The following is a 27,134-nucleotide window of genomic DNA, read 5'->3' as shown; positions in this document are numbered from 1 at the left end:
TCTGGGAGAAACACTCGTGTCTTGGTCCTCGAAGAAACAAGCTGTTGTCTCAAGATCAAGCACCGAGTCTGAGTATCGTGCACTTGCACATGTCGCATCCGAAATATCTTGGATTGAGTCCCTTCTCAAAGAACTTCAGTTTCCTCTGATTACTCCATCAATTACCTGGTGTGATAACCTAAGTGCCAGTGCATTGGCTTCGAATCCTGTCTTCCATGCCCGTACCAAACACATTGAAATAGATGTGCACTATGTTAGAGACAAGGTACTCAGTAAGGAGCTTGAAGTCAGGTATATACCATCTCATGATCAAATTGCAGACTGCTTTACCAAAGGTTTATCATTTTCAAGATTTTCTTTCCTTGTTGGCAAACTTGGAGTGAGAACCTCTCCCTTCCGTTTGAGAGGAGGTGTCAAGGAATAGAAAAATTCCATTCTCTGCATATGCTGGTGTACTGGTGTAATCTACACCAGTGTGTAGACAAGCATACATTCAACCATGTGCTTAATTGTGTGGTCCCATGTAAATCTGCAAATCATTTTGTAATGATTAGGATTTGGTTGTTAGAATATTCCCCCTTGTATTCTGTGTATGACAGCTGTCAAGAGCTAACAGCTCTCTGTATTATGTACAATTGAACATTCTATAAATTGCAATCTCTGACTCTGAGAATATTGAGCAGAGCTTTTATCAAATACCTATATTCTAAAACTTTTACTCATCATATAGTTTTAGAAGTACTAAAAGTTTGCTATTTCAATTGTTATGTTAATTGCCATTATATGCACTACAAAGATAGATACAAGGTGGAAGAAGCAAAAGAACTTGAGCAAACTATAACTATTACTCAGTTCTATACCGTTAAGAATTAAGGGTGTCTAGGAGGAAAAAGGAGATGCACAAGCTCAAGAAGCTGATCCTGGAGAAGAGAAACTTCAGAACTCGGATAATAATAAGCAGAAAAAGAACTGTGTGATTTGGCTTCGGCTGCTTTTTTTGCTTCTTTTGCTTTTTCAGCTGCTATTAGTGCTGCTCTAGCTTCTTCTCTTGCTTTCGTTGCTAGTCTTGCTTCCTCTCTAGCCGCCTTTGCTTCAGCTATTGCTCTTAATTCTTCTCTAGCCTTTGCTATTATTGCTTCTTCTCTGACTTTCGCTGCTGCTATAGCTTCTTCTCTTGCTTTTGTTGCTAGTCTTGCTTCCTCTCTAGCCTTTGCTTCAGCTACTGCTCTTAATTCTTGTCTAGCCTTTGCTTCAGCTCTTGCTCTTGCTTCCTCTCTAGCATTTGCTTCAGCTATTGCTCTTAATGCTCTTAAGTCTTCTCTAGCCTTTGCTATTATTGCTTCAGTACTTGCTAGTCTTGCTCTCTCTCTAGCCTTTGCTTCAGCTATTGCTCTTAAGTCTTCTCTAGCCTTTGCTATTATTGCTTCAGTACTTGCTCTTCTTGCTTCTTCTCTTGCTTTTGCTTCTTCTTCTTCTTCTTCTTCCTTATACTAAGAATTACAGAATCAAAACAAAGAGAATTACACCATTAATATTAAGGTTACCAATAAAATTGAAAAACACAACAAGTCATGACATGAAAATCACTAACTCTAGCTAAATCAGAATCCATCCTCCGTCTCTTGGCATCAAGTTCAAAATGTCTGCTTAGCTGCTCATCAAACAGTTGTCTGGTCTTGTCATCCATGAGTATATCATATGAAGACTGGAGCCTCAGGAATTTAGCAGTGGCTTTCGAATCATGTTGATTTTTATCAGGGTGCAACAACAGGGCCATTGTTTTATATGCCTTTCTAATCTCATCCACTGTGAGCTTAGCACCTTCCTTGCCAGTTGGTAACCCAAGAATGGTATAGTGATCCAAGTAAACATCACCCATATCTGATGCTTCTTTCTTGTTCTGCAACCAAAAATGCACCATATACATATATTCAGTAAACATGTCAAAAAGATGGCTCACCAATTCAGGTCTGTCAAAGATTAGTAGAATGGTACTATTATGTCCTGTTTGCCTTAATGTAGAATTGCTTATTATGATTCTTACTAAGTTTTATTGTACAGTATTTGATATGGTTCTTGCTGGTTTTGAGTCTTGTACTTTTCTCAACAATTACAAAAATGAATTCTTTGATCTTTCATTTCATTTAATTTTTTTAAACCCTTCAAATTACAGTATGTAATGCATTATGCATATATAAAAATTGATTTTTTTTTTCTGTATTTTTCAAACCAAGAAAACCAAACTAATTCACATCATTCCTATGGGAAATTAACTCTAATCTCAGTACATTACATTTAAAAAGTTCCTTGGAAAATATATGTACACATGGATGGATACACATAAACATTTAAATAGGTTTGTAAATTGATCACTAATTTAAGTTAATATTGCTGTGTTTTTGCTTAATTTGTATTTAATTGAATATCTCTTAAAATCATCAAATCTAACTAGTTTTTATTAAAACAGAGACACGATAATAATCACAAAATCCAGAGACACTTACTTTACTTTTCGAGGGAGAGATCCCAGAAGAAGAACCAGACTTTTCGAGAGAGATACTGAAGAAGGAGAGATCCCAGAAGAAAATACTTTCACTCTTCGAGAGAGAGATCCCAGAAGAAGAACCAGACTTTTCGAGAGAGATACTGAAGAAGGAGATACTTTCACTCTTCGAGATGAAGAGATCCCAGAAGAAGAAAACGGCTATTTTTTCGAGAGGGAGAGAGAGAGGTATTTAGATCAGCCCAACGGTCAAATTTTCAAATACCTAAGGAAATTAATTTACTTTTTAATTAATTAAAAAAGAAAAGATTGGAGTGAGGAAGAAGAGACTACCGGCTTGAGAGAGAATGAGGGAGCTGAGAAGTTCCCTTGGTCAAGCCATTCACTCTCTCAGTCTCATATGGTCCTCGCAGCTCAGCTCAGACACGAAGGTCTCAACTTTCTTGGGCTTTTTATTGGCCCAGATCCTTCGTCTTCGGCCCAATTTTTTTTTTAACTTTTCTAAGTTAATTTATTTAAGAATATTTTAAAATACCATTATTCTTACCTTCTTGTAAGTTTTAACAGAAATATGACCGAGCAATTGATTTTTCCAAAAGTCGACTTCAGATAAAAAAAAATCATTTTATTTTTTAGTTTTCTTTTTGTCCATGTTAGTTGGTGTAAGATTTCACCTCACAAAGAGTTCGAGGTCAACCAAATAAAAATTTAAAATAATTTTATAATAATGTTTAATTATTTATTTTCGTGGATCAATCCAACATGACATTTAATAGTTAAATTTGGATAAAAAGTGTAAATTGCTAATGGTATTGTAGTTTGGCCACCAAAATTTAGGTTTTGCGGTTAGTTGCTAGTAATCTAAAACTTTTGGGGGGGTTTTGCTACAATTTACTCAAAATATAAAATATAAATCATTTTAATATAATACAATACAATACGACCTAATACGGCTTACTAAACGAATCCTTAGAGTCATCTCGAGTTGAAGATGCCACATTAGAGCAACTCTTCACTCAAAAAGCCCTCAATGTAATTTGAGGCGCCCTAACATCCTCGAAGAACTTGGGAGAAAACTTAGCTGAAAATCCTTTGCTCTGGTTTTTAAGAGTTAAAATGGCTAAAAGGATCAACAAAAGTTCCTAGTCCTATTTATAAGTAATCAGAAAAATTAATTAATCATTTCAAAATTCAAATTTTTGGGTTCCCCCAAAAGTAGGCGTTAAGCACTCATTGTAGGGAGTACAACTGTCAAGTGTGCTTAGATATTGAACCGTAATTCGAGGTATAGCTATCAATAAGCATTAAATGGTCAAATATCAAAGAGACCCCTAGTCAGAGTCACATCGGATCAGTATCTATCGTCGAAGACACACGTCACCTATTCAGACAAGACTCTAGGCTGAGTTAAGTCCACGTGCGACCAAGAAGGTCCCACATAGACTTGGGGGCAATGTTATCCTTTTTTTCTTTTTTGCTCCTTAACGTGACAATGAGAATGGATGATACGTGTCTCACACTTCCGAAACCTGGGCGGAGGAAAGTATTCCTAGTAGCCCACTAATGGTTACTTAACATCTGTAACACTCGGATGTTCGAGCATGATGGTCGAGAGGATGTCCGACCAAGATGCAGACATGCTTATGCCGAACGAAGCGTGTAAGTTGGCAATTCGAGAGATCAATCTCGTTGTTTCCAAGACATGAAGACAATCCCTATAATTGTGAGATTGAGTCAGAGAATAGAGGTAACACACTTTAGTTTTATATTCTTTACATTGCAATTATAGAATTAATGTAGTTTCCTATTATATTCATTATAAACAAAGGAAAACCATTCTTCATGTATTAAGTCTGTAACGCCCTCATGCTAAGGCACGCTACAGTGCTTTTAAAATTACAGTGCAATCTTTGCTAATCAAAAAATTTTCTCAATTATCGTATCAAATAAAAACTTTTATATTAATTAATAAACTTTATACTATAATAAAATATTTACAAATATCGGGATCCCGTTTTCAAACTTTTTAAAGTTAACATTCCAAAATATACATTTATTACAGGTCGCACAGCGACTATCAAAATACAATCCCCAGATGTCCCGAGACCGAACACTCCAGGTCGCGCTGCTTTGACATGTACAATCTCATCCGAGCTCAGGTTCACTCCTGTTCAGCTTTCGCCTTTCCTTTACCTACACATGGAAGCAGAACTGTGAGTCGACAAACTCAGTAAGAAATGCATATAACATATCATATAATTTTCGACCTGTAATTAGGCGCCCATACACCTATTTATAGAGCTTAACAAATGAGCATGAACGTTCAATACTAGGGTACAACCACTATACCACATACACAACGTACCTCACTGTACGAGTGTTGGTAGGGTTTGTTTCGCACCCTGAGTACCACTGAGTGATATACCACACACCTTAGTACTTTCCCGTACTAGTGTTGGTATCATTGTATTGTACTCACTAACAACACTCACTATACCAATGCACTCTGTATCATAACCATACAAGTGTTGGTAGTGTAAATAACAATCTAAGCATGCATATACACACACATATATATACATTTAGATAATCACATCACATATTATATTCAGTTCTTACCTGATTTCCGAATTCAAGTGTGCTGGCCGACCTGAACGGAAATCTCGTGCTAGATGAATGCCCTAATCACATTTTGAAACCGGGTAAGTTACATGATTAAAACCCTAATCCCGGGAAACCCAAAACCAAAACCTTAGGTTCTGCTATATCTTCTCAATAGGTTATTCTAGCTCTGGAAATGGGAAAACACCCAACCGAGGCACCGCAAAGACGAAAATTGAGAAAATGAAAGGCTCGGGGAACCCTGCCAAAACCGGCTAGCCAGTTTTTGTGGCACTGCAAACCGGCTAGCCGGTTTGCACCAGGTTTCCCAAAGTCTTTCATTTGTAGCTCAATTCTCCACCAAATGCAATGAAACCTTCCAGAGTACCTAATTAGGGCATAAACAATATTTTCCAACCAATAAATCACAGAACAAACCATCAACACCCAAGTTGCCATTAAAGCTCAAAGCTTTGAACTCAAAGCTCAAAGTTGCATAAAACCAACAATAAACCTTAAAACCAGCTGCTATGTACTAAAATCAATCCATAGAAACCCTAGAATTCGAACTATGCAAGCATCAAACCCTAACAGCCCCCATATAACAATTTCACAAGTTCAAACTAAGCAAAAACTTAAAAACTAGAGAAGGGTTTCACTAGGGCTTACCTTAACTTAAATCTCCCAAGGTTTCTTTGCTAAAAACACCAAGAATCAGCAGCCCTTCCCCTTGTTCTTGCTGGTTTCGAAGTGAGAGAGAGAGAGAAGAAAGGAAGCTTTTCCTTTGAATTTTGGTATTTTCTTCTAATTCCTCTTTCTTTCTAACTAAGTAAATTAATTACTTAATCTTTGGCTGAGAAAAAGGTTGCAAGGTGTCACCAAGCTAGGGCAGCCACCTATCCCACCATTTAACCAAATGACTATAATGCCCCTACACATAAAACTAGGATATACCAAAAGCTAGGGGTAAAATGGTCAAATTCCATAACCCCACTCAATCCCGATACTTTATATCCTCAAAAGTATTTCCCACTAAGAAATAAGGTTCTAAACTTACCCATGTGATCAATCTAGCCATCCATCGCATTTTTCGTTGTCGCCGAGCAAAAATTACAAAAATTGCATATTTCACATATAAGCTAAATAATACCCCTACAGTTTAATAAAATCTCCGGAATTGAGAAATTATAACTCTAATATTTATTTCCAAATATTGGGGTCCACAATAATTAAGTTCATAAATAATAATAAAATAACAGAAATTAGTGTTAATTGTCTTTACTAATCCAAATTACTAAAGCGGTCATTACAAAGTCCCTATAAATAGTGGCATAATCTCACTATGGAGGGGGTCGAAAGAATTAATCCAGAAACACACTCGAGAGAGAATAGTAATCTAAGAGAGAAAATAACTCAGAGATCCATTGTAAGAGCTTTCGAGAGGAAGAACACTTTATTCCTTCTCTCAAGTCAATATAAATACAAGGAGAGTAGGCTATTACCATTCTTACGGGGCTGAACCTCTTTAAAATTTGGTGTTTATTTTACTTTACTGTTTTTGCTTTCTTTTATTTATCTTATTTAATCGCTCTTAACTCACTACCGTTGGCTAGAAGCGAGGTCAATAATAACAAAAAAATTGAGTTTGACTTAAGTACTTTGTATATAAATATATATATTTTTTATAGAGTGTAGAAATATATATTTTTTTTAATTAAGTAGTTAAATTAAATATAAAAATTTAAATTTCTCTTTTATTATTCGTCATTGGATCAAAATCTAATGGTTTTAAAATTAATATTTATAGTTAAATTTATTTAGTAATTATGAATGAGTAATATCTATTGAGAAGTGTTCCCCATATATATATATCAAAAGAGAAATATAAACCTTACCGTTCGCAAGATGAGAGGAGGGAGGGTGTGTAATAATTTTTTTAACAGCCCATATGCATCTGTTTACAACTGATGCAAGTATGCCTTATCAATTGCGTCGGTTATAAATAGATGCAAAATTGACACAAATGAGAAAAATGCAGCGTCATTTTGTAATTGACGCAATTGACCAACGTTTCTCAATTGCATTACTTTTTGCTAAGTTGACCTAAAAAACGACGCAAAAGAGTATTTTCGTTGTAATGATACTTTAAGACATAATCTATGATTTTTATTTCATTTTAAATTTAATCCATATGAAAGTATGAATGTGATGCGTAAAAATTCTCTGTCTTTTTTTTAACAGGGAAAATGAACAAACCCTCAGGTTAGACAGAAATAAAGATGCACAAATTTAATAAGGAGAGGACTAAACAACGACACTCACACCAACACAAAGAGGAAACCCTAACAAGAATGGCACAAAGCCATCGTCACAAAAGACAAGGTGATAAACACTGTTATTACAACAAAAATGAAAAACTTAAAAAATAAAACCTGATCTACACATGGAAAACCCCACAAATATCTAGACAAAGCACACCATCAAGCGAGAACCACCTGGTATAGGAGACAAATCAAACACGAGGGTTCACTGCCCTCAGGGATAAACCTGCATCCCCCCCTTTTCGATTGTAATCTCCACGAAGTGCCCAAGATTAGAAATGCCAATATGATAGCCTCTAGCATACCACTACCTATAACTGAGAATGGTAGAAATCCCCAAAATGTAAAGCCATAACCACCTACATCAAGCACCCAAGACCACCCAATCGTTATCTAACAGTAGCCGCCACCACCACCAGCATTGAGGAGGAAAGATGACGGGAACACACAACTACCACAACATTGTTGTCGGTAACTGCTGCAGAAGGACCACAACCCCCAGACCCCAAAGACTATGCCCACTAGCAAAACCCCCCAACCAACACAAGATAACAATAATCCTAGAACTCACCTCTTAAAGACCCGAGTACCACATCCATAGAGCGAATTGGTGGGCGCCTGCACCATAGCTGAACTCAGACCAGACGAAGAGAGTAGAACCTCTAAATGCCAGAACCCACAACCCAAATGAGTGTTGGAATCATCGACCATTGAGACCCACAAAACAATAGGGATCCAAAACTATCATCTCAGATAGGGAACGAGATATATAGATGAATGGCATAGCCAGCGACACCCCAACAGAGAGAAAGAATCCCTAGATCAAGGAGAGAAAAAGTTGACTCTTACATCACATTGTTGTGCAACAAAAAGGTTCTTTTCAAAAGAAAACCCAAGTTTAAATTTTCTCTTTTTTAGCATAATGATACATGCACACGTAAATTATATTGTCAAAAAAATTCAACTAATTGTTGTTTTAAAAAAATCAACTAATTAAAATTTGAAAAATACTAAAGAGCACCAATGGTACCTAGCACTCTTCAAAATAGAGCATTGCTATGGGATGCTTAACACCACTATGAGGTGGCGTCCTATAATTGGTTTGCATTTCTCTATAATTTTTATTAAAATAAAATAAGTGGGATATTCAATTGCACCAATAGCGATATTACACATCACAAGGGTGTTAGGCACCATGAGTGCCCTTTAGTATTTCTCTTCAAAATATCGTATTGCTATTAGTTGAATTAAATATCGGGTTCGTATAATTTAATTTAATAATTATCATAAAATATCGCTAGCCCTTTGTAAAGTGTTACCTTAGAGCATCTCCAGTGGTAGTATTTTAGAGAATGCTTAATGATGTGAAAAGCTTAGGTAACAAAATATAAAGATGTTATACCATTAGAGATAAAAAAATATTATTCTTGAAATTTGTATTAAAGTCACACAATAATATTAATGCTATGTTTTTTTAAATTGAAAAATCGTGTTTTTGCAAATGTCAGTTGTATATAAGAAAATGTAAAAACTGTAAGCGTTTGCAGCAGCAGAAAGTAATTACGCTTTCTGACAAAGAACGAACGGGCGAATATAAAATATTTGCAGAAAAATAAATAACTTGACACAAGAGATTTATACGTGGTATCAGTGTTCTCACGAACACTCCTAGTCCACGGGGCCACGCCCAGAGAATGAAATCAATTAATAAAGTATCAAAATTACAAAGACAATTGACTTAAACAAGTTTAGACTCCCTCTAAAGAATTACCGCAATCCTTTGTAATCCACTTTATGAATCTGACTTCTTGAAACACCTTCAAGCCCGAACTACCTTCGTCTTTGAAGTGTGAGTGCTTACTTCCTCCCGAAGTAAGGCTTCAACAAGTCTTCTCCCGAAGACCAAGTGCTTACTTCCTCCCGAAGTAAGGCTTTATCAAGTCTTCTCCCGAAGACCAATCTCTTGTTCAGTCAAGTAGTTCTTCACAACCTCTAGGATAGAGTAAGAACAGAAATAGAACAACTAGAACCTAGATGAACAACTAGGCTCTCACAAAACAAAGAAACACTCTCTTCTCTTAAAAGATAAATGTAAAAAATGAATAATGAAAGAGGTAATTCGAATGGTTGCTCTCTAGACTCTATTTATAGAACATAGAAACCAAAGAGGCAACCACAAGTTCGAATCTACAGCTGTACAAAAACTTTCCTAAGAAAACATGATCTGCTACATCAGAATCGGATGCTGACGCAGCAGATCACACCAGAATCGGGAAACTTTCTAAAATCGGGTCCGATCTTCTATCAATGCTTGATTCCTGCCAAAAACAGATTAGATATTCTGATTGTATCAAGATACAATTGAAATCAATAAGGAAAAGGCAATAAACAAAGTTTCCCTAAAAAAGACAACTTTTCAAAAGAGAATTCCTTCTCTTTTAAGAAGTTTTCAACAAAGGAAAGTTCAGCTGAAAGTGCAACTTTCCAAACAAGGAAAAGAGCAACTAAAATCCGAATTTATAAGGTAAGAAATCGAATATGAATGCACAACAATCTTACCATAAATGGAAAAATTATTTTGTCACCTAACTTGCCAAAAAAGGACTTTACAATCTCCCCCTTTGGCACTTTAGATGAACAAAATAATTTTTAACATAAAGTACCTGCAAGGCAAAGTTAGCAAGAGCAAAAGATACTACTCCCCCTGAGTAACACAATCGAATATCACAAAGAAACCAAAAACATGCTAACTTTAAAAGATATGTTCACGAGTACTAACCAACCACAACTCCTCCTGGAAAAATGGTCTAGAGTTGATAAAAACAAATTGAATGCTCAATAAAATGCACATTAATTAAAAAAATATTTTGACAACTAAATTGCAAAAAAAAAAAGACCTAACAATCTCCCCCTTTGGCAATAGACAAAATAAAATACATGTTATGCTTTTAAGGAAAATAACTAATTAGTATCTCAGGAATAACTCATACTTAATTGATGTTGAGGAAAAAGATATGCATGTTACTAAAGATTGTGAACCAGGATTCTCAATTTAATTTAATAAAGGAGACTTACAAATTTGAACACACTTGTCAGACATAAGTGTGTGCAGTGAAAATAGGATCATTGTCCTTGGCAAGATTTTTCATTTTCGCCTTTTTCCAATTTGATCCCGCAACTGGATGCTATCACACCATACTAAAGGTAGCCCTTTTCTATGGTAGTGCATCCTCATCATAGTTGCTAATTACAATGTTCCAGCTTACTCAAAAGATGGCTTTCACACCTCAGTATGGGTAGCTCTATTCCAGCAAGGGGCCTGACAAGACTGAAACAAAAATTGCTCAACTCTGTAAGAACTTTATTTAATCCTAGACACAAATAAAGAGTAACATGAATCTTTTAACACAACATCACAAAGTATGATAAGAATGAGATCCTAACTAATTATAATCCAAAAGCATAAACATGATTTGTCAAAATACAATGAAAGATGATTAAACGCTAGAAAGGAATCACATAACAATATTGTACAAAAATATGAACAAGAGAGATTTAAACAATGCAAACTCCCAAAGACTTTCTGAGGGAGTCAAAGCGACTTGCATCTAGGGCCTTTGTGAAAATATCAGCTAATTGTTTTTCAGTATCAACATATTTTAATTGCAATGATTTATTTTCAACAAGTTCCCTGATAAAGTGATGCCTTATATCAATGTGCTTTGTTTTAGAATGTTGAACAGGATTTTTGGAAATATTTATGGCACTAGTGTTATCACAAAAAATAGTCAAAACACCCAATTCAAATCCATAATCAATCAACATTTGTTTCAACCATAAAAGTTGAGTACAACAACTGCCAGCAGCTATGTACTCAGCTTCGGCAGTGGACAAGGAGATGGAATTTTGTTTCTTGCTATGCCAAGAAACTAGATTATTCCCAAGAAAGAAACACCCTCCAATTGTGCTCTTTCGATCATCAGCATTGCCTGCCCAATCTGCATCACTAAAACAAGCAAGATTAGAATTGGTATCTTTTGAGTACCAAATTCCATAATCAGGGGTGCTATTAACATATCTAATAATCTTTTTTACAGCTGATACATGAGATTCCATAGGATTACTTTGATATCTAGCACACACTCCCACCTATGTGAGATATCGGGACGACTAGCTTGATTAAATACAAAAGACTTCCAATCATGCTACGATAGAGTGTAGTGTCTACCTTTACTCCATTCTCATCTTTTGTTAATTTCAGTGTGGTGCTTATTGGAGTACTTACCTGCTTAGCCGATTCAAGGCCAAATTTCTTGACAAGGTTCTTAGCATACTTACTTTGAGATACAAATGTACCTCCTTCCATTTGTCTCACTTGAAGACCTAAAAAGAAATTAAGCTCACCAACCATGCTCATTTCAAATTCACTTTTCATTTGATCAACAAATACCTGCACTTCATGGTTAGATGTAGAACCAAAAACTATATCATCAACATAAATTTGAGCAATGATAAAATCAGAATTTATATGCTTGATGAAAAGAGTTTTATCCACACTACCTCTGTGATAGTCATGAGAAAGTAAAAATTGAGTCAACCTTTCATACCAAGCTCGAGGAGCTTGTTCCAGACCATACAAAGCTTTTTCAAGCTTGTATACATGGTCTGGAAATTGAGGATCTTCGAATCCTTTTGGTTGCTCAACATAAACTTCCTCATTCAAAATACCATTTAGGAAGGCAGATTTCACATCCATTTGAAACAATTTTAATATTCAAAATGCAAGCAATACACAAAAGTAAACGAATTGATTCTAATCTTGCAACAGGAGCAAAAGTTTCATCAAAATCAATACCTTCTACCTGTGTGTATCCTTGTGCCACCAAACGAGCCTTATTTCTCACAATTGTACCGAACTCATCACTTTTATTTTTAAATAACCACTTTGTTCTAATTACATTTATACCTTTTGGTCTTCGGACAAAAATCCATACCTTGTTGCGAACAAATTGGTTGAGTTCCTCTTGCATTGCATTGAGCCATTCCTCAAAGGTCATGGCTTCCTTCACATTTTTCGGTTCATATTGAGAAACAAAACAAAGAAAGCTGATTAAATTAACATACCTTCTGCGAGTTACCATGCTTTCTTCAGGGTTTCCAAGGATGAGATCTTTTGGATGATTCAATTTGACTCTGGTGCTTGGTTCTTTCTGAATATAATTAGTGATGATGTTTGGATGAGTCAAGATAGACGGTTCTGGTTCTCCAGTCTCAGTTGCAGCAGCAGATTCGTCATTTGCAGCATCAGCAATGGGTTCTGCTGCATCAGGATCTGCTTTTGCTGCTTCTGGAGGAGCATCCATGAGACTATCTATCTTGGCTTCTGTGGAAAATTCTGAAAAATCTTTAAAATCATCAACAACCACATTAGCTGATTCCAAAACAGTTTGAGTTCTCATGTTATAAACACGATAAGCTCTACTATTTAAGGAATATCCAATAAACACACCAACATCACTTTTAGCATCAATTTTACCAATATGCTCACGATCTCTATAGACATAACACACACATCCAAAAACATGAAAATGACTTACATTGGGGCGCTTACCTTTCCAGATTTCATAAGATGTTTTTGAGGTACCTGGACGAATAAACACTCTGTTTATTATATAGCAAGCTGTGTTAATAGCTTCAGCCCATAAGCGCTTTGTCAATTTCTTGCTATTTAACATTACTCTTGCCATTTCCTGCAATGTTCGATTCTTCCTCTCAACAACTCCATTTTGTTGAGGAGTTTTGAGAGCTGAAAATTCATGAGTTATACCTGTAGACTTGCAAAAATCATCATACACAGAATTTTCAAACTCCTTACCATGATCACTTCGAATTCGAACAATTTTCCCAATATTACAACCTTTCTCAACTCTTAATCTCAAACAAAGAGTTTTAAAGGCATCAAAAGTGTCAGACTTTTCTCTTAAGAAATCTACCCAAGTAAAACGAGAGAAATCATCAACACACACAAAGATATATCGTTTACCATTCAAACTTTCAACTTGGATTGGACCCATAAGATCCATGTGAAGCAATTCCAATACTTTTGAGGTATTGATATCAGACACAGGCTTGTGAGTGATTTTTAATTGCTTCCCAAGTTGACACGGTTCACACTTACCAACACTTTCCTTACCAAGCTTGGGAAGTCCTCGAACAATACTTGCATTTGACAATTTTTTCAGGTTTTTTAAAATTTATATGCCCAAGCTTGGCATGCCACAGATCTGTGGTGTTGTTGATAGTTGAATGACAAGTAAACACAGGGGTTAGAGTGTAACAGTTATCATTGGATCTAAATCCTTGCAAGATACATTCATTATCATCATTCAGAACATAGCAATGATCACTATCAAATGAAACAGTAAACCCTTGATCACAAATTTGACTGATGCTAAGTAAATTAGCCCTCAGTCCTTCAACTAACATCACATTTTTCAGTCTAGGTAACCCTTCAAAATTTAGAGTTCCCATACCAACAACTTTTCCAGATAGGCCATTACCAAAAGTGACTTCTCCACATTGCATAGGCCGAATGTTAGTCAAGAAGTCCTTGTCACCTGTCATATGTCTAGAACAACCACTGTCAAAATACCACATTTGAGATGCAGCAGTTTTATCAGAAAAACCAGCTAGACAATTCTTTTTTACCCATATTTGTTTCAAACCTTTATGTTTCTTTTGAGATTTTTCCAAATTATCAATATAATTTGTTTTAAACAGATTTTTTAGCGTGAAACATTTAGGTCTGATATGTCCTTTTCTACCACAAAAATGACAAGTGGGAACAAATCTTTTTACCTGAGATCTTACTCTTTTCGAAAATCCTGGAGATTTTGCAGCATCAGAAGCTGCTCTTGCTGCAACAGGCCGTGAAACTGTTACAGCAGAATTTGTAGCCTCAAAGTGATTCGTTGGAACACTAGATTTTACAAACTTCGTGACTCCAGAACTTTCCATTCCATTTGAACCAAGGCCTGCGAAACCTCTTTGACCTGCATTCTGAGCTTTTTCAAAAATAGAAGATCCAAGGTTAAGCATTTGAACATTTTTCTTAAAATTTTCAAGTTCCTTCTTTAAGAGAGTGATTTTTTCATCTTTATCACAAAAACTTGTCTCATACTCTTTTATTTTCAATTCACCCATTTCAATCTGATGAGACAATTTTTTATTCAATTTATTCAACTCTCTATTTTCAGAAGCAACCTGAATCCATTTTTCATACATGACTTTGTATGATTCAACAAGAGACTCTTCACAGATTCAGACTCATCTGAATCTGATTCCTCTTGTTCGGTGGTATTATTCAGACATACCAATCTAGCTTTCACCTGTGAATCACACAACACATTAGACATAACAGAGGTTAGGGCAACATTTTCAGAATTATCTTCATCACTTTCGGTTTCATCATCACTCCAAGTGACATTGAAACTTTTCTTATTCTTTTTCAAAGTGTTAGCACACTCAGCTTGAATATGCCCAAAACCTTCACATTCCCTGCACTGAATTCCCTTTTTGTTAGAAACAGATGGTTTAATAAAAGTATTACCTTTTGAACCTTTCGAAATATTCTTTTTATTTCCCATCTTTTTCATATATTTCTGAAAATTCTTAGTTAATAAAGCAATCTCATCATCACATTCACTATCAGAATTTTCATTATCAGCAACTTTCAAAGCAATATTTTTACCTTTATCAGCAATGGATTTGGGTTTGTCCTTTTGTTTAATCTGTTGATTTAATTCAAAAGTACGTAAGGAACCCATCAATTCTTCTACCTTCATTGTGCTAAAATCTTTAGCTTCCTCCATTGCCAAAAGTTTAGTATTGAACCTTTCTGGAAGTACTCTAACAATTTTTCTCACAAGAACAGAATCATCAAGCTTTTCACCAAGAGCAAAATATTCATTAGCAATATCAAATAATTTTTCATAGAATTCAGTTAGTGTTTCATTATCAGACATTCTAAGCTCATCAAATTTAGTTTGAAGCATGATAAATCTAGATCTTTTCACATCAGAAGTTCCCTCAAACTGAGTTTGAAGGATCTCCCAAGCTTCCTTAGCAGAAACACAAGATGATATAAGTTTAATGTAACCCTCACCTACACCGTTAAAGATAGCATGCAAGGCTTTGCTATTGTAGGCAGAAAGTTTATCATCTTCAATAGACCATTCCAGTTCAGATTTTATAGTAGTATTACCTGAAGAATCTGTCTCAACTAGAAGAGACCAACCTGAAAGAACCATTCTCCAAGCTTTCTCATCTTGAGATTTGATGAAGGCCCTCATTCTAACTTTCCAATAAGGATAGTTAGAATCATTAAGTAATGGTGGTATAGAAATCGAACTTCCTTCTGCAAAAAATGACATTTTAACACAAAAACGTTATAGGACCACACTAAGAGTTTAGTGTCTCGCTCTGATACTAATTGAAAAATCGTGTTTTTGCAAATGTCAGTTGTATATAAGAAAATGTAAAAACTGTAAGCGTTTACAGCAGCAGAAAGTAATTCTGCTACAGCAAAAATGAACAGGCAGAATATAAAATATTTGCAGAAAAATAAATAACTTGACACAAGAGATTTATACGTGGTATCAGTGTTCTCACGAACACTCCTAGTCCACGGGGCCACGCCCAGAGAATGAAATCAATTAATAAAGTATCAAAATTACAAAGACAATTGACTTAAACAAGTTTAGACTCCCTCTAAAGAATTGCCGCAATCCTTTGTAATCCACTTTATGAATCTGACTTCTTGAAACACCTTCAAGCCCGAACTCCCTTCGTCTTTGAAGTGTGAGTGCTTACTTCCTCCCGAAGTAAGGCTTCAACAAGTCTTCTCCTGAAGACCAAGTGCTTACTTCCTCCCGAAGTAAGGCTTTATCAAGTCTTCTCTCGAAGACCAATCTCTTGTTCAGTCAAGTAGTTCTTCACAACCTCTAGGATAGAGTAAGAACAGAAATAGAACAACTAGAACCTAGATGAACAACTAGGCTCTCACAAAACAAAGAAACACTCTCTTCTCTCAAAAGATAAATGTAAAAAATGAATAATGGAAGAGGTAATTCGAATGGTTGCTCTCTAGACTCTATTTATAGAACATAGAAACCAAAGAGGCAACCACAAGTTCGAATCTACAGCTGTACAAAAACTTTCCTAAGAAAACACGATCTGCTACATCAGAATCGGATGCTGACGCAGCAGATCACACCAGAATTGGGAAACTTTCTAAAATCGGGTCCGATCTTCTATCTATGCTTGATTCCTGCCAAAAACAGATTAGATATTCTGATTGTATCAAGATACAATCGAAATCAATAAGGAAAAGGCAATAAACAAAGTTTCCCTAAAAAAGACAACTTTCCAAAAGAGAATTTCTTCTCTTTTAAGAAGTTTTCAACAAAGGAAAGTTCAGCTGAAAGTGCAACTTTCCAAACAAGGAAAAGAGCAACTACAATCCGAATTTATAAGGTAAGAAATCGAATATGAATGCACAACAATCTTACCATAAATGGAAAAATTATTTTGTCACCTAACTTGCCAAAAAAGGACTTTACATAAATAAAAAATTAAATGTGCAATGTATATAATAGTTTAATAAAGATTAAGATTTATATATATATATAATAATGTGTGAGTATTTTTAGATGATATATTATTAAAAGTAAGAGTGCTAAAAATAATATAGAAAAGATATCAAATAAAATATTATATCTTTAAATTTGAATGATTCGAAATATTTATGGCCTTTAAAAAATATAATAAAAAGGGATCTCTTACAATATCACTAGTTTTTTTTCTTTTGAAGAAATATATAATATCACTAGTTGGTGCTAAGAGTGTACGTCAGTCGGTTTAGTCAGGTTATATTATATTTTTACCAATCCAACATAAATATCGAGTTGTAAATATTCAAGTGTAACCTGCCCAATTGAAAATTAGAAAAAGTTCAACCTGCCCAATGATTTTGTCGGTTTGGTTGGGTTAACCCGTCCAAACCTTCTTCACTTTCTTTTTTTATATAATTATTATTCTTAGTTTCTACTTCAAAAAATTAGATTTAAAAAAAATAAAAATACTTTATTTATATTTCAAGTTAAAAAATTTTATAGTCTAAATTAATTTTAAAATTTTTAATATAAGATAAATATAATTGAGTAAACATGAAATAATTAAATAAAATAATAAAAAAAGTAATAATATTGTATAGATTTTAAACTTCAACTTCAATATCTAAATACAATAAAAATTATTAATTATAAAGTCTAGATTTTAAGGTAAACACTAAAATGTCCAAACTTTAAATACAAAATAGTTTAACTAATAAATATGATTTATGTAATATATTATATACACTTTGATTAAAAAAAATATATTAATCGGTTTAATTCGGTTTATTCGGGTTAATTGGGGGGTTTAGAATAATTTGTAAGCCACTGAATATATTCATTAGGCAATTTGAATTTTCATTGTATTATTTCGGGTTGTATTTTTTTTGTCAATTTATTCAGTTTGATTTGAACAATTTATTCGGATGGGGTGGTTTGTAAATTTTATTCAACACCCCTAATTGGTAGGGCTGTACAAAAAAATTTGTAAACCGCCCAAACCGAATAACCAGTCCAAACCGAACCGAAAAAACTGATAAAAATTACAAACCGAAATAACCCGAAAAAATTACAAACCGCCCAATCTGTTAATGTGGCGGGTTGAAAATAGGTCCAACCCGCCTAATTAAACCGAATAACCCAACCAACCCGACTTTGGCTTCTTTTTTTTTTTTTTATATACTTTTTAGTTTTTATTATATATAACATAAATGATTAAATATATAATAATATAAAATTATATACTTAATTGTTAGTTTCAAAGTCATATATATTGTGTTGTGCTTTGGTAGAGTTTGATATTTTTAATTTATCTTTTTAATTTTTATTGAATTTAAAACCCAAAAGAAAAAGTTTGGCTGATTTGGGCGGGTTAACCCGATTAAACTGCCCAAACCGTTGGTCGGTTTATAATTTTTTTTTTTTTAAATTGGACGGGTTGCATTTAAACTTTAGCAACCCGAATTTTAAATTGGGTGAGTTATAATTCTTTGAAGAAAATAAATAGAGTTATAAAATTGGTCCACTAAAAATTAACATTGGTGTGACTATTAAAAAAAACGTGAAATATGACGTCAAAACAAACCAGTTCAGTTAGGAGAATGATTTGGGTATGATTACTATTAATTAATTATTTTTTTGGTTGAATGTTACGTATTAATTAATTGATTAATTTTAGGATAGAAGGGAAGAAGAGGCGCCCAACAAACAAACAACAGACAACAGTCAAGAGAAGTATGATAATGGAGGTGAGGTGAGGTCCGTTGTTGAGGCAGCCAGAGAGATATAAAATTAAAATAAAAAAAATGATTTTTCACAAAGTACCAAAACTCACTATCACTAGGGAGTAGGGAGGGAACTCACCAAGAACCAAAAAAAAAAAATACATGTTATCTATGGCGATGGAAGCAAAGCTCCACAACCCTCCACCATTTTCACCCCACCTTGTATCTCTTTCTTCCAATTTAGATTCCCTTCCCATTATTCTCCAAAACTTCTCTATATGCTCATATCAAACCCTCCAATCTTGATTTCATTTTAAACCTCTTCTTTCGACTCTTCAAAATGGTAGGTTCCGAGCTTGCTTACTCTAATGGAGGGCCACACTCTCAGGTGGCGCCTCCATTTTCTTTTTCTTCGAATTCGAGTTTCTTTGTTAACGGTGGCTTGTTTCTCGAGCCCACGGTTTCTAAATTTCTTCTTGGTTCGCTGACAATGGTGGCGGAGGAGGAAAGACAGTGTTCAGCTTCGATTGGGGTTTCTGGGTCTGTTTCTTCGTCGGCTTGTCGACCTAAAGTGGTGGTCGGAGGAAGGTTTTCTTCGGTGAGCTTGAGAAGCGACGGGATTGTTCGGGAAACGAAGAGGTGTTTGGTTCAGAGCGGATATGAGGGTTCTGAGGAAGCAGTGGTCGAGGAAAGGAAGAAGGAGGAGAAAATTAGGGTTCGGGGAGGAGCTGCCATGAACACCACCAAGCATTTATGGGCTGGTGCTATTGCAGCTATGGTTTCCAGGTATATATGTTCTTTACTAGCCTACTGTAAAAGGAAAATGTCAAAATTGAGGTCAATTCAGTGAAATTTTCCTGTTTGAGATTTGAAGCTAAGATTTTCTATTGATGATTCTTGATATCGTTTTCATAATTGGTATCACTTCGTATTTGAAAAGATTGTGAATATTTTTGTTTCAGAACTTTTGTCGCCCCACTTGAGAGACTAAAGCTGGAATATATAGTTCGTGGTGAGCAGAAGAATCTATTTGACCTCGTCAGAACAATAGCTGCTTCTCAAGGTGTGAGAGGCTTTTGGAAAGGAAATCTCGTTAACATTCTTCGTACTGCTCCATTTAAAGCAGTCAACTTTTATGCTTACGATACTTACAGAAAGCAATTGCTCAAATTTTCTGGGAATGAGGAGACCACAAATTTTGAGAGATTCATTGCTGGTGCTGCAGCTGGCATCACTGCTACTATACTCTGCTTACCACTTGACACAGTAGGTGAAGTTTACAATGGAATTTGCAATTAGATTTGTATTTATTCAGCTACTATTTCTATGTGTTTTAACCTTATGTGTTCTGTTATTAGTTGTATGGGCCACATAGTTTGCAGACATAACAGGAAATTATATGCTTAAAATACTGAATGTTTGACATGGATCTGAGTTTCTTAAACTAGTTGTTTGTTTAATGAAGCTTCACTTTCATTTCTGAGAGTATTGGAAGTAACATGTGGATTGTGGAATATCATTTTAGTTTGCTCTTGAAAACAATCAATCAACATGTACCATGCCCTAGTCCAATTAATAGACTCTTGTTTAGTCCCTTAGTAAATTTATTATTTAACATCAGACATTGGTGAATAAGTTGTTCTCTAGTGATTATGTGGAAAACTTATCTGCACATCTTTCAGCATAGGGAAGGGAGAAAATGAAACTATGAAATGGTCAGAGTGTTAGTATTTTGCCTTATTTTTTAGATTGTGCAACTTGTTTTCTTACCATTTGAGTTTACATTTCTTGAATTCTTCTAGAGTTTTGTTTTATGTTGGATTACATTTAAAAATTGTTCTAATGCCCTTTCAAGAGTCCTATACTTTGGGTTAAAAAGATTTTAGGCTGTCACTTATAAGTAATATACTATACTAAATTTTGTATCTTTCAGATCCGAACTAAAATGGTCGCACCTGGTGGAGAAGCCTTGGGTGGTGTTATTGGTGCTTTTCGCTACATGATCCAAACTGAAGGATTTTTTTCCCTTTACAAGGGCTTAGTACCCTCCATTCTAAGTATGGCACCTTCAGGTGCAGTATTCTATGGTGTATATGATATACTGAAATCAGCTTATCTGCATTCACCAGAAGGTAGGAAACGAATTCATAACATGAGCCAGGGGCAGGAACTCAATGCTTTCGATCAGTTAGAGTTGGGACCAGTTAGGACATTGCTGTATGGTGCTATTGCTGGTGCTTGCGCTGAAGCTGCAACTTACCCTTTCGAGGTTGTGCGGAGACAGCTTCAATTGCAAGTTCAGGCAACTAGATTGAGTGCCCTGGCAACTTGTTTGAAAATTGTCGAGCATGGAGGAGTACCAGCTCTCTACGCAGGACTAATTCCCAGCTTGCTACAGGTATGCGATTGCCTGGTTAATCAGGCCATTTTGAGGAGTGTAAATTATCTTTTACTTTTTTTAAATAAATTTCAATCACACTCATAGTATTTATCCAATTACCAAAGTCCTATCATTTAAATCATCTTTTGGTTGCTTCTCTGAATTTGTGATATAGGGTCATCATTATAGATTATAAGATCACAAACTCTTAATGGTATATGCATCAAAAGGTTTTCAATTATGTAGAGTAGTTATTTTTGGATACTTGGCACTACAATTACAAATATTTGTTTGAAGAAATCAACTTGCTAAAATTGTTAGTAGGTATGCGAAGTAATTTGTTGTTCTATTTATGTCCATCTCAGTAGTTTTTCTAGGTAGTGTTCAATTTATCTCCTTCCTTGTTCTTTCCTGGTTTATACTATTAGGTCTCGCAAATATTGCAAATTTTATATTTCGGTTATAAGATTCCTTTATTTTTCTTCATCTTCAATGTCAGGTACTTCCATCAGCTTCAATAAGTTATTTCGTCTATGAATTCATGAAGATAGTTCTTAAAGTTGAATGAAGAGGGAAATTGATATCGGAAAAAGAATAGGCGAGGGAGGTTGTACAACGAGTGAAAGAGAATATATTTGCATGGAAAAAGGTAGGAAATTGAATCTTTCTCACGATTCCTACCTATGGCAAGACACTTGATTTCCATTGACAACAAAAGAAAGTTGATTTTTGATAAGGAAATAAAATCTCACCCCCACGAGGCAGGATCTTATTATGCTCATTATTTCTGCACATTAAGCAAGATAAGGTCTTTTATGCTTTTGACATGTGGTAAGTGTTTGTGAGCAATTATTTAGATTATATTGTATATTACCTCCATTTTTCTATCCGCACAAAATTGAATTATTATTATTATTATTATTATTATTATTATCAGAAAATTGAATTTATTAAGACTACCAAAAACCCCCGTTTTGGTGTCTGAGACACTAATTTGAGTCAATTTTGTGTTTTTAACATCACTAAGGTCTAAGGGGAGGGAGGGCATATCAGCATATTGTATTTTCAAATATATATGAATGATTTTTTTTTTATTTTTATAGTTTAAAGGAGTTTTTTTTTTTATTATTTTTACAATAATTAGCAATCGATGAAATTATTTAAATCGTAACCTAAATCCACATAGCAACTTACATAGAAATTACCTAAACAACTTATAAAAATAATAATAAAAAAAAATTGGTATATGAAGTGCTTACCATTGGAATATTTTAAAATAACAAGTGCAAAAAATAATGTAAAAAAGAAATAAAATAAAATATTATATTTTTAAGTGATGTAAATGTTTTTGATACCTTTAAAAAATATCATTATTAAAGATGCTCTAATAATAAAAACTTTAGTAATTGGTTGGCATTATAACTAAAAAAAAAACTTTTTTTTAAGAATAAGAACATTTGACAATGTTTTCAAACAACAAAGTTACAATAATAATAATAAGGGATATTTGCGGCAAAATCTCCTTAAGTGGCCAAGTTTTTACAACTAATCCCCAATTTTAAAATTTTGGTGGTAACCTCCTAAACCCAAGTTCTGTTAGCAATTAGCCATTTCCATCCATTTTTGGGTGTTAAGTGCCAAGTTGGAATGTCTACGTGTACACAGTGTACACGTGGCACAGTTTAATTAGTCCACGTAATAAATATTTAAAATTAAAATAAAAAATTAATTATTTTAAAATAAAAAATAAAAAAAATCTTTTTCTTTAAAAATTAAAAAAAAATTAAAATTTAAAAATTAATTTTTTATTTTTTTTATTTTTTTTTTGTTTCTTTTGTTTCTTCTTCTTCTTCCTCCTTCTAACCCCAGCCACTCTTCCCACCTTCGCACCTCCATTCACTAACCCAGAAACCCCCGGCCACTCGAACCACACTAACCAGCGACTCCCCCACCTGCAAACGACCCACCTTCACCATCTCCCATCACCACGTCCCACCTCCGTTCACCAAAATCGCCACTAGCAAGCTGACCTGAAGCCCTCATCACCCAAACCGAACCCAGCAGCAAAAATCGCACTACCCAGTAACCTCCATTCACCCGAAGCCATTTCGTGAATCCCCCACCACCAAGCGAACCACCTAGTCGACCCCACTCCAGCTCCGACTCTGTTCGCACACACCAGCAACCGAGGAAGCAAACAAGCACCTCCATTTCACCATTCCAGTCGAAACCATCCGAGCCCCGTTCATCCACGCTCTTGTTGAACTCTGGTTCGTCGCTGACGAAGTCCCTTACTGTCGATCCGTCTGTGATCAAGTGAAGATGGGGACGATGATATGGGCGCGACGGACGTGGTGGCTCCGGGCAGAGTGGTTACGAGATTGGTTGGGGATCGAACCTGAGTGGGAAGCAAGACGTGGTGGCTCAGGGCGGAGTGGTTACGCTGATTTTGGGGGGGGGGGGGGCTAGGGTTAGAAAGGGGCGTTCTGTTAGAAGAAGAAGAAGAACGAGAAGAGAAAGAAAAGAAAAGAAAAAAGAAAAAGAAAAAAATATAAAAATAATTTTTTAATTTTTAATTTTTTTAATTTTTAAAGAAAAAGATTTTTTTTTATTTTTTATCTTAAAATAATTAATTTTTTATTTTAATTTTAAATATTTATTACGTGGACTAATTAAACTGTGTCACGTGTACACTGTGTACACGTAGACATTCCAACTTGGCACTTAACACCCAAAAATGGATGGAAAGGGCTAATTGCTAACGGAACTTGGGTTTAGGAGGTTTTACCACCAAAATTTTAGAATTGGGGGTTAGTTGTAAAAACTTGACCACTTAAGGAGGTTTTGCCGCAAATATCCCTAATAATAATCATAACGCTAAAAAATTGAAAGAAAAAAGAAAAAACAAATGTTTCATGTCAATATTTTTTCTTCTTCTACTTTCTCACACATCATATATATTTATTTGGGGCAGGGTTCCACTTTGGGTTTCAGTATTATTGGGTCATGGTCGGGATTTGGGTCTTGGGTCATGCTCAAGGTTCAGGGTCTAGTCTCAGGTCAAGATCTACAATCGGCTTTGAGGTCCAACTCGAGCTCATGGTCGGGGCTGAGGTCAAAGTCGAGGTTCGAGGTTAGGGTGAGGATTGGGGTGGGGGTCGGTGTTCAGGGTACGATCTCGAGTCAAAGCAGTAATCCCACAAGGCCATTCTTTTGACCCTTTTAATTGAAAAGCAAACACTATCACCTCCACAAAACACCTTGAACTTACTCGACTTCTGAAAGCACCTAAACATATTCAATGGCATCCGATCCGCTTCGTCCCACTCCAAATTCTCCAAATCCAATCTCAAAATCAATATAGTCGAACACGACGAGTTCAAAGAGAACCAAGATTTCAACCCACCAACCATAACGATTCGTTTTCCATTTCCCTTTACCAAATGAGGTCTTTTTAAGATATCAAACACGTCACCCCACTTGTGCCTCTCGAGTTGATTCTATGTTTGCAAGTTCTTCATTTATGCAATTGTGCACGAGAAAAGCTTCCACTAGCTTATCCACGTTGAAGCCACATCAAAAAGCGTAGACTGAGTAAGAAACCAGAATAGGGCTTCTAGGTTTCAACGACAAATTTGAAGAGAAGCTCAACCATTGGTTTGAACCCAAAAAGCAATAAAGCGCAACGAGCTCAGACAACACCATGACTTGACTCACTGAATCAACAAGAACCGAACCATGACACTACCAAGCTTAACCTAGTTGAGGCAAGACTCAAAATTTTCGAGTCAAAAGGTTTCAAACGAGAAGTGACTTGTCAAGGCAACACGATCCCATGGTCTTGTTGGACCACCTACGATCATGGACGATTATCTGGCCTGGCCATTATTGCACTTGGAAAATGGAAGAGAGGGAGCGAGGGAAAGATGGTGAGGAGGAGAGAGGGGGTCGAGTTCTTGGGTTTCAAAATCAAAGAATTGGGTTTCAGGGTCCCCTAGGACCATCGACATCAGCAATGGCTGATTTTCGGTCTTTCCATGTCGTCAAGCAAGAGAGCAGAGAGAGAGGAAGGGAGTGAAGAGAGAGAAAGGAAAGGTTGAATTTAGGGTTCCACAATTAGAAGAAGAAGATATTTTTTTTTATCATTGTTTTATTTTTTTAAAATTTTAAAATTATTTTCTTATAATATTTAAATAATTAATGTTATGTGAACCATTAAAAACGTACCATGTGTAAATTTTATGCATTATGGCATGTTCTACTTGGCTCTTAAGAAAGCCTTGTGGACAGAATTGTAAAGATCAAAACAAAATGTGAGTTTGGTAGGTTTTGCCGTCAAAAATCAGTTTATGTGGTTAAGTGTCACAAATTGTATAGTTCAGGTAATTTTGTCGCTAATATCCCTATATAGAAATGTGCATTCTATAAACTGATCTACAACAAAAAATACATATTTTTCATATCTAATTGTGGCTTCACCAACAAAGAGAACCCATATCCAACCCACTACCTCCATCGACAAAGTGAGTCTCATGCGACGATGGGTGCAAGCCACTGCGAGAGAGCAGCTAAGAGGGGCGACGTACCTATAGAAACACAAGGGAGAGAGAACGAGATGGAAGGATATTGGGGTTCTGCAAAGAAGAACGAAAGAAGGAGAAGATGAATAGAAGGTTCCAAATAATAAGAAAGAAAAATAAAAGAGAAAAGGGAAGAAAAAAAAAGATGACAAAAAGTTTTGTAATTTTTTACTTTTTAATTATTTTGTAAAAAAGTTAAATTATTTTAATTTTATTTAAATATTAAAAATTAGGTGGGCCAATCAAAATACACTTGTCGACATATAGACAATCTTTTTTGGCATTTATCAACAATTCACTAATGGGTAAATAGCATAATAGAAGTGAGGATTGAAGGATTTTACCACTAAAAAATCAATTTGAGAGGTTAAGTGTCACAAATGATATAGTTAAGTTAGTTTTGCCATAAATAAATTAAAAACAAGATAACATTAAGTTATAAAACTAAATTATTTTAAGATGAATAATTTGTGGCATAAATACTTAAGTTTAATTCACAGTTGCAAATAAATACTTAAGTTATATTTTTGGAACTCTGTAGGTACCTAGCATATTAAGTCATTATCCACGTGTCATTTTTTTATTGGTATATTTAAATTATTTTTTTTTAAAAAGATTAAAAATTTAATGATGACTTGGACCAATCAAGAATTGTCACGTGACAATTTACTTAACACTTAATATCTAGGCACTTACAAAAGTTTCAGAATTATAATTTAGGTATTACTATCGCCAAAAATTAAACTTAAATATTTATCTGCAACTGAGAGTTAAACTTACATATTTATGCCGTAAATTATTTTTTTAAAATTTTAAATTTTTAATAGTAGTCATTATATATATTATTTAATTTGTAAACAATATACATAAATTATATGTATATAATTTGTAAATTATATATATTATACTTAGGCCCAGCCCTGGGTATAGGCGGGCTAGACTTGTGGCTAGGGCCTACCTAGTTCAGGGGCGCAAAATTTTTTTTTCCCTTTTTAAAATTATATATATTTTTTTACTGATTTTAAAAAAATACCATATTTTTTTAATATAGGGGCCCAAATTTTTTTTTTCTCTTGTGGTCCACTTTGTTTTAAGGCCGACCCTAATTATACTTATTATAGGTTATTAAAGTATATTTATTTAATGTGGTATTTAGTATGAATTGTTAGAGTTGTTATACTAAAATTAAAAAAAAAAATTACAAAGAAAGTAATTACTCAAGATTTTAGAGATGCTCTTACATGTTAAATTTCAAAATTTAAATTACACGTGTGAATATAACTTTTTCAATTTAGTATTGGAATATTGGAAAATAAAACGTGGCAAAGAGGTATATCTTTCGAAACTAATAATA

At 34.8% G+C, this 27,134-nt stretch overlaps 2 protein-coding genes and 1 pseudogene across 2 annotated transcripts; 1 reads left to right on the top strand and 2 right to left on the bottom strand.

Annotated features, from left to right (window-relative positions):
* Nucleotides 1–729: 729 nt before the first annotated feature.
* Nucleotides 730–2,920, bottom strand: LOC115699207 (uncharacterized). The gene is made up of 3 exons (XM_061105487.1): nt 2,505–2,920; nt 1,592–1,900; nt 730–1,490 (listed from the first exon to the last, which is right to left on the bottom strand). Exons 2-3 carry the CDS (start codon nt 1,877–1,879, stop codon nt 870–872), a joined length of 909 nt encoding a protein of 302 aa, XP_060961470.1. The 5' UTR covers nt 1,880–1,900; nt 2,505–2,920; the 3' UTR covers nt 730–869.
* A 15,832-nt stretch (nt 2,921–18,752) lies between these two features.
* LOC115699214 (probable mitochondrial adenine nucleotide transporter BTL3) lies at nt 18,753–22,166 on the top strand. Its single transcript, XM_030626511.2, has 4 exons — nt 18,753–19,606; nt 19,783–20,086; nt 20,754–21,218; nt 21,700–22,166. The coding sequence occupies exons 1-4, from the start codon at nt 19,161–19,163 to the stop codon at nt 21,766–21,768; spliced, it is 1,284 nt and encodes a 427-aa protein (XP_030482371.1). The 5' UTR covers nt 18,753–19,160; the 3' UTR covers nt 21,769–22,166.
* A 2,010-nt stretch (nt 22,167–24,176) lies between these two features.
* On the bottom strand, nt 24,177–25,037 carry LOC115696173 (SKP1-interacting partner 15-like; annotated as a pseudogene).
* Nucleotides 25,038–27,134: the final 2,097 nt, after the last annotated feature.

This window comes from Cannabis sativa, chromosome X (assembly GCF_029168945.1).
Source record: "Cannabis sativa cultivar Pink pepper isolate KNU-18-1 chromosome X, ASM2916894v1, whole genome shotgun sequence".
Lineage (NCBI taxonomy): Eukaryota > Viridiplantae > Streptophyta > Magnoliopsida > Rosales > Cannabaceae > Cannabis > Cannabis sativa.
Note: the sequence above shows the minus strand (reverse complement) of the source record. Positions and strands in the feature narration are given on the sequence as shown.

Bases quoted from the DNA above. Each gene is read 5' to 3' on its own strand.
- LOC115699207 (XM_061105487.1), bottom strand. From the start codon at position 1,879: ATGGGTGATGTTTACTTGGATCACTATACCATTCTTGGGTTACCAACT. The intron at 1,491-1,591 runs GTTAGTGATTTT...TGTAATTCTTAG, and splicing joins TGGATTCTGATTTAGCTAGA to TATAAGGAAGAAGAAGAAGA.
- LOC115699214 (XM_030626511.2), top strand. From the start codon at position 19,161: ATGGTAGGTTCCGAGCTTGCTTACTCTAATGGAGGGCCACACTCTCAG. The intron at 19,607-19,782 runs GTATATATGTTC...TTTTTGTTTCAG, and splicing joins ATTGCAGCTATGGTTTCCAG to AACTTTTGTCGCCCCACTTG. The intron at 21,219-21,699 runs GTATGCGATTGC...CTTCAATGTCAG, and splicing joins TAATTCCCAGCTTGCTACAG to GTACTTCCATCAGCTTCAAT.